Source organism: Ricinus communis, chromosome 10 (assembly GCF_019578655.1).
Source record: "Ricinus communis isolate WT05 ecotype wild-type chromosome 10, ASM1957865v1, whole genome shotgun sequence".
NCBI classification, from domain to species: domain Eukaryota; kingdom Viridiplantae; phylum Streptophyta; class Magnoliopsida; order Malpighiales; family Euphorbiaceae; genus Ricinus; species Ricinus communis.
The window spans coordinates 2840509-2851364 of NC_063265.1; the positions used below are offsets into that span (position 1 = coordinate 2840509).

Below are 10856 nucleotides of genomic sequence, written 5' to 3' on the forward strand. Positions count from 1 at the left end.
AGTTAGAAATAGCTGGATTATGTATTTATGTTATATCATGTCAATGTTATCTAGTCGTTTTCGTGCTTATTGGTGAATGAATTTATTTCTAATAGTACATTACAAAAGAGAAAGAAGTATGAATGTTTTTATAGAGAGATATAGATTCTTCTGAATAATGCCATACGTATTTCAATAATCTTTAATTTCCGTTTTCTATTATTTTATTTAATTTTATAACTTAATAAATTCAATTTTACTCGCTTAAAAAGTAGTGTAGCATTAATAGATAGGAGTGATTACGGTTTAGTTAATTAAACCGCTTACTTTAAACCTAATCAAATATATTAATCTATAAATTTATTAACCCTAAATCTAAATCATTTATATTCTATTTACGGTAATGATTAATAAAATTCATTGGTTTTTAAGCATATTAAATTTTAAGAATTTTTAATCTATTGACACCAAAATTACTGGTTTGGTTAATCCATTTTTTGATTTGTTCGATTTTTTATCGCCTATTGACAGGTAGTAATTGGGATGATATGTTTGCTTGTCTAATGGGTTCAAAAGTTAGAATATGGACTAATTCATAATTAATTATAAGATCAGGGGTGAATTTGCATTTTAGCCTCTATAAATGCGAATGGAGGTAAGGATATGATTGGCATAAATAGAAAAGTTGAAGCCCAAAATTGTCCAAGCAAAAGATCTGCAAAACGCAATACTCCGAATTGAACTCGGGAGAGTTGCTCTTCTGCACGGGCCTAACCTTTGAGCCTTCCCCAGCGAAACGACGCCGCAATTATACAAAAAGGTCTTGAAGGTAATCCTTTAATATTAATCTTGGTACTTCTTCAAGGCAATTGCTTTCTCATTCTCCGTCAATTAAATTAATCTTTTCCTTGCTTTGTTAATTGAGGTATTTATTTAATTTTTTCAATGACCTTGTAATTATTTATATATATATATATATATATATATTATATGACTTGGCCTGACTCTATTTTGATAAATCTTTTATTAGGGTAATATTTTTAGAGTTTGAATTTCTTTTGTTCTGGGTTGGAGTTTGGTTTTGATAAATTTGTGAAAGTTGAGGTCTTTTAATTAACAAGTGTACTTTCTGGAATTTAATGTTTCTGTTTAAAGATTTGGTATTCATGGTGATATAAGCTTACTTCTTTTTTATTTTTTATTTTTTTTAAACTTGATTTTTGAAGTTAGGGTTTGCATAGGAGGGTGTGCTTTTTCGCTAAAGCTTGTGAATTCTGCTCTACTTGAGATATTGCAAATTTGGCGTTTGGGTCTGTTTCTTCTTTGATTGTAATGCTACGTTAAGAGACTAATTTGGTAAAAGGAGAATGTATGGTAGAGCCGGCCTTGATAGATTTAAAAAGGCTCAATCTTCAGACCCATTTTCAGTCTCTATTAATTCAGCTTCGAAAACCACTTCTCAACATGCTCCTAAAGCAGTTGCAAATCCCTCAGTTCTGCATTTGCAATCTCAGACACAATCCCAGTACCAGTATCAATCCAATGTTCCTCAAAAATCAGTGGGACTTGAGGCAGGACCATTGGTGGGGCAGACTCAGCAGGTAACCCAGGTTGGAGGGGGGCAGTCGGCTTGGCTGCCACCAGATTGGGCGATTGAGCCTCGACCTGGAGTTTATTATCTTGAGGTCCTGAAAGATGGTGAGGTTCTTGATCGGATTAATTTGGATAGACGGAGACATATTTTTGGGAGGCAAGCTCATGCATGTGATTTTGTGCTTGATCATCAGTCTGTTTCCCGCCAGCATGCTGCTGTCATTCCTCACAAAAACGGAAGGTTAGATCTTTCCCCCATTACGGTTGATGCTTTGTTTTCTTCAGCCTTATAATTTACTTTTTGTACAATACTGCTCTTTATTTCTGTGAAATTGCATTCCGCTAAGCATTCTGCGAAATATTTTTATTTTGTCATATTGTTAGCTTTAATCAACTCAATATAAGTCCTAATTTAGTTTGGGTTTACTATATGAGTATTCTTCTTCCTCCTTTACACTTAATTACTCACATCTATCATCTATAGGTCTAGGGCTACTAATAACTCATAACTACTTTGCCCAACATGCTCCTATGCCTGCTTATTATCTCCTCTGTTGCAACTTTGATATGGTTAACCTTCTGTGTTGCACTTTATATGCCTATCCAAATCACTTCTTTCTTCTCTCTATCAATTCATTCTCATTGGATTCCACTTTCACTTGTCAACTTTGATTACCATTTTTACATGTTAGGACTATGGGTTGAATGGTCCGGATTAACAATTAATTATACCATTTGAAAACCTCCCAGTTGTATCTACTGCTGTCCGTGATGACATTGCCAATTAATTCTCTACTTGTAAAGACCTGGAGATGGTTCTTATTCTTGTTCACATATAATTTAGCTTTCTTTAGTTTGAAAGTCCTTTGTAATTCATGTCTTTTCTAACTTCTACAGCATATTTGTAATTGATTTGGGGTCTGCACATGGGACTTTTGTGGCAAATGAGCGGTTGACCAAAGATGCCCCTGTTGAGCTTGAAGTGGGACAATCTCTGCGGTTTGCAGCATCAACACGAACTTATATCTTGAGAAAGAATGATGCTGCTCTTTTCCCACGTCCACCACCTTCAGAGATTAATCTACCACCACCTCCAGATCCAACCGATGAAGAAGCCGTTGTAGCTTATAATACTCTTCTAAATCGCTATGGACTTGGCAATCCTAATAGTAAATCTGTTAGCACATTGAGTGGACAGGAAGATGGCCAGCAGTCTGGCAGAGCCACAAAAAGATTGAAGAAAGCAAGAGTGGTTTTCAAAGATCAAGTTGGGGGAGAACTGGTTGAAGTTGTTGGGTTTTCAGATGGTGCAGATGTAGAGACGGAGCCTGGACCATTAGGTGTAAAAGAAGGAAGTCTTGTTGGGAAATATGAATCCCTTATACAGACTACAGTAATACCCAAAGGTAAGGAGCAACTCCCCAAAAAGGAAAACAATGCTTCTCAAGCAGGTGTGACTAATAAACTACGAGAAGTCTTAAACAAGGTCAAAACTGTTCCTAGAAGTGGGATATATGATGACCTATATGGAGAAACATTTTCTGGGAAATTGGGTTCTGCCTGGGCATATTCTTCTGTTACTCCTGGTGGTAAACTGGATCCTTCAATTAAAGATGCCCAACAGAAGGCTATTGGTGCTTCGAGTGAAAAACTTGGAAATAACTCTAGCTCGCACATCGACGATGAGGATGATGATTTATTTGGTGATTGACTGATTATAGTTTGAAGCATTCTGCTGCTCTGTTCTTTGTTTTCTTTTTTGTACTTCGGATATCAGCAGCCAGTGCCCATTAGTTCCTCTGTGAATGGAAAATTTTGTTGTAATCCCTCAAAAATTGTCTTTGCAACGAATCATATGCCCCAATGGAGGGTTTTAATTCATATGCCCCAATGGGGGGGTTCTAATTTATAAATCAGTTACAGTTGGACATATTTTCATACTTTTTCTTGGTATTCATCTCAGTCAAAATGCAATGGAATACTCCCCCCTTTTCCTTCAGGTTGAAATGCAATAAACTTTTTTTTGTTTGGGATAATTGCAAATTTGGTTTTTAAACTTGATTTTTTCTATTTTGGTATTTAGGCAAATTTCTTTTCTTCAATAAGGTGTTTGATCGGAGTAAATGCATATCAATGTTTATATCAATGTGGTGTTTAATATAAATTCTGTTTTTGTATTGCATGAATGTTGATTTGATATTGTGAGACCACTTTGTCACTAAAATAGAATGTCACATCATATTAACCTAATTAAGACTCTAAATGTATATTTAGATACTAAATTTTATTAATTTGATTATTTTAATATTTTAACTTTTGATGTAATATTATAGATATTTAATTTTTTTTTTTTATATTTAAACATTTTTTGATTTGTAGCTTCATTTATGCAATTCACATGTACTGTTCATAAGTGTTTAAATATTATAAAAAAATAAAATTTGGATGTCTATTAGGTTAAATCGAAAATTAAAAATCTTTAATAGAGTTTAGGTGTTTGTTAGATTAATTTGAAAGTTAAAGTGTTAGAATGACTAAATGATAAGAGTTTGGATGGTTGAATATGTATTTTGCCTGATTAAAAAATTAAAATAAACTCATATGTGAATATTCAATTGGAAAAAATCAAACCAATCAAAATAAATTCTTCCTCTTTAGAACCTAAGTTAAGTTTTCTTTGACAAAAAAAGAAATTGAAGAACTATTAAAACAAGAGAGGAAAGAAATCAAAAGTAATCTACTCGGTGAAAGAGGTTAGTAAAAGATTGAAGGTAACGAAACAATGAAAGAACAAAATTGTGGTTGTATGATTCTTTGGGTACTAAGGATATTATGAACACCTACAAATCCAGAAAGTAAAAGATTGAAGGTAACGAAACAATGAAAGAACAAAATTGTGGTTGTATGATTCTTTGGGTACTAAGGATATTATGAACACCTACAAATCCAGAAAGGAGATTTTTAGTATGCATTATACTAAATGTAAGTGTGATTCTTGTTTTCAAAAAAGTTTTTTTCTATAGAAGCAAGGTTACTTTGCTAATTTGCAAAGGGAAAATGCTTATTTTGGCCCCTAATATTTGGATTGATGAACATAAATGCCCCTAAACTAAAATTTGAGACTTTTAATTGAAATTTATGTTTTTCTGTAATATGAGCACTGACTAACGGAAACAAAATTTGAATGTACAATCGTTATCCCAAATATAATATGTTCTAATTTTAAAGACATGAGAGGACCCACTATGTACTCCTCAAATTTCTTCTTCTTCTTAATACAAAAAAAAGAAAAAAAGAAAAAAAAAAAAAGATCAGAATGGAACCGATCAAAGATGTCGAAGCGAGGAAAGGAAGGATCAACAGGTAACAAGTTTAGGATGTCACTGGGTCTACCAATGTCGGCAATAGTGAACTGCGCTGATAAAACATGAGCTAAGAATCTATTCATCATTTCCGTGAAAAGAATCAAGGGACGCCTGAATCGGTTGCCGTCAACTTGCGTAGCAACTGTCAAAAAAGGAAAACTTAATCTAAGGAAAAAGTTCATGCTTGCTGTCATCGTCTGCCAACATAAACCTTGGCACCGAAAGGATGGGGTTTAGATGTACTTTGAAGATAATGCTGGTATTATTGTGAATCCCAAAGGAGAAATGAAAGGATCTGCTATTAGTAACCCTGTTGGGAAAGAGTGTTTAGACTTGTGGCCAAGGATTGCTAGTGCTGCCAATGCTATTGTTTGAGAGAATTTTTTACTTGATTATTTTTCTGAGTCATTTGAGACCTTAGGATTTATGATGCTGTGGAAGTATTCTTTTAGTTACGAGGTCACTTTTATCTTAAGTCAAAATGAAACGGGTCTGAAATGCTTATATTTTACTGTTCTAAATTTTTGCGGGTATTGTTATGATCTCGGAATATGTTTGGTTCAGAGGTTTGATGTAGCTGATAGTTGTTTCTCACTGAATAACTATATTAAAGTGTTTGGTAAAAATTTAAGAAAACAACAGCTGATAGTTGATTTAGTCTCAATCAGTTGATCATTGTATTAGTTCTATTTTAGAATTTTTTCTTATCTGATTTGATTATTTATTTAGACACTATTATCCTATTAAAACTTATTAATAATAATTTACTATAAGTTGATCTCATATAATTATATTTTTATATTTTATAATAATTATTATTATTTTAAAATTATTCTTAACAGTTAAATAATTATAATATTTATAAATTATGATATTTGAAATTAGAATTTTTATTAGTAATTTAAAATTAAATTTTTATATTTAAAATAATTTTTATAAATTTTTTTAATAATAAATACAATTGAGCTAAAAAAAATTAACCATAACATTTTTAGTTATTATAAATTATTTTTATTAATTTGTATCATCGAATATAACAGTTAAATAATTATAATATTTATAAATTATGATATTTGAAATTAGAATTTTTATTAGTAATTTAAAATTAAATTTTTATATTTAAAATAATTTTTATAAATTTTTTAATAATAAATACAATTGAGCTAAAAAAAATTAACCATAACATTTTTAGTTATTATAAATTATTTTTATTAATTTGTATCATCGAATATAATATAATAAGATAAAACATATTTAACGATAAGTTATGTCCTCAAAATACCGCTAATAAAATTTTACCAAATGGTTTAATTTATCAGCTATCAGCTACCAGCTGCACTGATCAGCCGAACCAAACAGGCCCTTAAATTATTTTTAAGATATGAAGACCTCTTTGCTATTAAAAAGAAAAAAAAAAAACTTAATTACAATGAAGTTGTTATTTCTTGATTTAATAATAGTTTAAAAGATTTTATTTTTAGAATTAAATTTCTCTATTAATTTCTTTTATTTATTAAATTTCTATTTCTCAAGTGGTTCGACTTTCTTTAAAATTCCCACTCAAATAGCTCAACATTTGTTGATCCAGAGTAGAGCTATAAGATGGATTCCGATGATGACTTGCGGCCGAAAGGACTGTACCATTGAGCTAAGGATCAGAGTCTTCAAATGTAACCGCGTAACAAGACGACCGTCCAAACTTAGTTATTCCCGTCAGATACAAGCCTAAGTTTAAAGAGACAAAGAAATACTTTCGAGCTATTTATCTCTGTGATGAGCAATCCCATGAGCTCTCCAACTTACCCACTTTGTTATTCTTCTTAATTTTGGAACTACACTATAATTCACTTACCAAATTTTGTTCTTCGTACATATCTAACTACTCATTTGAATAGAATCCAATTGGTTTTTTTCTCTATTTATTTTCGTGTGTTTACTAGACAAACAAAAAGACCTTGTTTTAATTTAATTTTTATTTTTCCCCCTTCTCTTGCTTCGTTTCTTCATTAACTTCAACTGTTATTCATAAACTTAAGGCTCCTCTCTTTTCTCTCTCTCCCTTTCTCTGTTATTATCGACTGCCTTCCCCTTTATTAAGGAGTGTTCTTTTTATTGATAAAGTATTCTTTTATATAGTCAAAACCATCACATGCTTGAGTCCAATAGTGTTTCATCGGCATCTTGCCATTTCAATAGTATAACTAATGCTCTATCTAGAAACAATGCCTAAATTTTAAATTTTATTCTAAATTTTATCCTATTTGATATGGAATCAGTCCAACAAGAGGTCCATCACACAGCTCAAGTGCAAGATAATGATGCTACGGTCCATGCCTTGCTAGTGCATGAAAATGCTAAGCAAAGATCAGAACATTTCATGGGATTCTCATCAAAACAAACCTTTATCACTTGCCTTAATTGGATGGTTGAATAAAAGCTTGAAAAAGGGAATATTTGCTGCTCATTATGATCAGTTTTTGTTGTTCATAAAGGTGGACATTTTGGAGTTATTCCTTACTCTATTCACGCTCATTATGTTCAGTTTTCGTTCATAAAGGTGGACGTTTTGGAGTTATTCTTTGTTTAATTTCACTGTTAGAATTTCAGTTTTAAGTGTGTAATAAAACCTTTGTAATCAGCCTTTAATAGCTCAAGTACAAAGATTTTCTTTATTTAGCACTTTATTCGCTGTTTAATTAGGGATGTTACAAGGGAATGTGAATCCTTGTAGGCCGGGCTTTTAGGAGGAAGTTGAAGAGTTTATCTATGTCATGTAACTCTTCTAGTGGTTGAGTATAAATAGAACTCATGGCCAAGTGTTATAGGCATTGAGAGTTGAAAACAAATCTGATTTCTTTGTGAAATTATTCTAAGTGTTTTACTTTGTGTTTACACGCCCTTTTGCTCTTACTACTTAGTGTTTGAGAGTAGAAGTTTGAGAGTGCTTTACTTAGTGTCGTGTTCTTTTATTTGTTCCCTACCATTCAAAGTACTCAAACTCATTCCAAAAACGATCCTATTCCTTTTCCACATCAATTGGTATCGGAGCTTAGGCTTTGGAGAGTGTGAGTTTCGCATAAAAAAAAAAAAAAGCAGACGTTACGCCGAAAACAGTTCTCAAGGTTTTGATTCAGATCTCCCTTGTTCTGAAGATTTTGAGTGTTTCTTGAGTTTAAATTGTTTTTCTCTTTGAGAGTTTTGTGATTGTAAAGTTACAAAATTTTTGAAGTCCGTTTGATATTTTTCTTGGTTGATTAAAATTGCACGCTATTGTAATGAAAACAAATCGATTCTAATTCTGAAATGTTGGTCGCTATCATGAAGCAACTTCGTGAGCTACAAGGAGACTTGAGGAAACATGAAGCTAGGATGGATGCCATTCGCGAACTATCCTTAAAGATGGGAGAACGTGTTGGAGACTTGGAGAACACAAGTAAGCTCAGGTGGGAATCCTACCCATCGAAATTTTCAAGAAGAAGATAGGAGTTTCAAATTGGAACTTCCCGAATTTGATGGCTCAAGTGATCCGAAAAACTTCTTAGATTGGGTTCGAAGAATGGAAAGTGTCTTTGATTATAAAGACTTTGATGATAGGAGGAGGTGTAAGATGGTCGTCCTTAGATTAACAAAGCTTACTGGGCTTTGGTATGATAATCTAAAAGCCAAGAGACGAAGAGAAGAGAAAGAAAAGATCGAGCCATGGGAGAAACTCAAGAAGAAAATGGAGAGGCGTTGGGTACCACGTGAGTATGAGCAAGATCAATATGTCAAGCTAACTCGACTAACTCAAGGCGATCTCAGTGTTGATGAGTATGTTCGTGAATTTGAGAGGCTAGGCTTGATGTGTGACTTGCAAGAGAAGGAGCCCCTCAAGATTGCTCGTTTCACTAAAGGGCTGTCCAAACCCATCTCTCACAAGGTAGATCTTATGAGCTTTTCTACTTTTGATGAAGTTGTGACAGTAGCTAGGAAGGTGGAAGCACAAGTGAAACAGGAGAAGCCTAAGGCGAACACAAGTGGCGTCAAGACTCCATATAAACCATACATACCTTTTAGGAAGAGTGAGTCTTCTTCTAGCTCTTCTAAACAACTTTTTTCTACTAATCCTTCAAAGTTTCAAAGTGAAAAATCTAATTTTAAGCAAGAAGGATTCAAGAGGACTTGTTACAAGTGCCAAGAACGTGGGCATATTGCTAGTGAATGCCCAAAAAGGAATATTCTCACAATTCACCCGAGTGAGGAGGATTCTTACAGCTATGAATCTAAAAGTAACAATGAAGATGTTGAGGAGTATGATGCGGAGAAGAATGACAACCCTCTTTGTGGAGTTGTTAGGAGAGTCTTACATTCCGAACCTCTCAAAGACACTTTTCCATACAAGGTGCAAGGTTCTTGATAAGACATGTGATGTGATTGTTGATGGAGGATCATGCACGGATGTGGCATCCACAGAACTTGTCAGTAAGCTTAAGCTTCCTCTTCGAAATCATGCTAAGCCTTACAAATTGAATTGGTTGAATAATGAAACTGGTTTGAAGGTCAAGAAACAAGCTTTAGTTTCATTTACAATTGGCAATTATCATGATGAACGTTGGTGTGATGTATTGCCTATGAGTGCATGTCATATTTTGCTTGGTAGACCATGGCAATTTGATAGAAATGCTGTACATGATGGTGTTTCTAATATATATACGGTTACCACGGGTGGAAAAAGATTAGATTGTTGCCTTTGCCTCCTAAGGTTGAACCTATGGTGGAAAGGAGACCTAATTTTCCGATTTCGAGGAAAGAGTTTGAAAAGAGTGTGCAATGGAGGGAGGAGGGTTTGTACTTCTTGTTAAACCCATTTCTAATGTTGTTTCCTATGCCACTAACTCTTTGTCTTTGAGTCATTTGCTTGAAGAATTTTCCGATGTATTTCCTAGTGATTTCACCGAAAGGATCGCCACCTTTCGTGGGATTGAGCATGCAATTGACTTAATCCCGGGAGCCCCATTGCCTAACAAAGCAGCCCTATCGGTGTAATCCCGAGCAAGCTAAAAGAGTTGCAAAGGCAAGTGGAAGAACTAATGGAGAAAGGTTATGTGCGTGAGAGCCTTAGTCCATGTGTTAAAACTCTTTTAGTGCCTAAGAAAGAAGGAACATGGAGAATGTATATTGATAGTCGTGCAATCAATAACATAACTATCAAATATAGATTTCCTATGCCTAGGCTCCAAGATATGTTTGATGAATTGAGTGGTGCCGAATTTTCAAAGTAAGATTGATTTGAGGAGTGGCTACCATCAAATGAGAATTCGAGAAGGTGATGAATGTTTTCAAAACGGAAACAAGGGTTGTATGAGTGGCTTGTCATGCCATTTGGACTTTGCAATGCCCCTAGTTCATTCATGAGACTTATGAATGAGGTACTTGACCTTTTCTCAATAAGTTCATTGTTGTATACTTAGATGATATTTTAGTATATAGCAAATCCTGAAAGTGAGCATATGTTGCATTTGAGAGATTTATTTGAAAAATTGAGAACTCACAAGTTGTATGGAAAAATGGAAAATGTACTTTCATGTGTAATAGTATTTCTTTCCTAGGATACATTGTTTCTAGTGAAGGGATACAGTTGATCCAGGAGAAAGTGAAGGCCATTTCCACATGGTTAGTTCCAAGGGATGTTCATGAAGTTAGGAGCTTTCATGGCCTTGCTTCTTTCTATAGAATCTTCATCAAGAACTTCTCAACAACTACGTACCTTGACGGAGTTAATGAAGAAATGAGAATTCAAATGGAGTGAAGCGGCCCAAAAATCCTTCAAGAAGTCAAAACAAAATTATGCAATGCACCCATCCTTGCTCTTCCAGATTTTGACAAGCCACTGGGTATTGGAGCTGTCCTTATTCAAGAGAAGGCCCAGTTTGCTACTTT

At 33.8% G+C, this 10856-nt stretch overlaps 1 protein-coding gene and 1 pseudogene across 2 annotated transcripts; both read left to right on the top strand.

Annotated features, from left to right (window-relative positions):
* The first annotated feature begins 652 nt into the window (after positions 1–652).
* LOC8264782 (protein phosphatase 1 regulatory inhibitor subunit PPP1R8 homolog) lies at positions 653–3504 on the top strand. Of its 2 annotated transcripts, none has more exons than XM_002524998.4 (3): positions 653–808; positions 1206–1813; positions 2470–3504. In XM_002524998.4, exons 2-3 carry the CDS (start codon positions 1347–1349, stop codon positions 3281–3283), a joined length of 1281 nt encoding a protein of 426 aa, XP_002525044.1. In that variant the 5' UTR covers positions 653–808; positions 1206–1346; the 3' UTR covers positions 3284–3504. The 2 variants fall into 2 exon arrangements, with proteins under 2 accessions (XP_002525044.1, XP_025014188.1); XM_025158420.2 differs by having other exon boundaries at positions 679–808; positions 1210–1813.
* A 1126-nt stretch (positions 3505–4630) lies between these two features.
* LOC107261722 lies at positions 4631–5443 on the top strand (annotated as a pseudogene).
* The last annotated feature ends 5413 nt before the right edge of the window (positions 5444–10856 follow it).

Bases quoted from the DNA above. Each gene is read 5' to 3' on its own strand.
- LOC8264782 (XM_002524998.4), top strand. From the start codon at position 1,347: ATGTATGGTAGAGCCGGCCTTGATAGATTTAAAAAGGCTCAATCTTCA. The intron at 1,814-2,469 runs GTTAGATCTTTC...TAACTTCTACAG, and splicing joins ATTCCTCACAAAAACGGAAG to CATATTTGTAATTGATTTGG.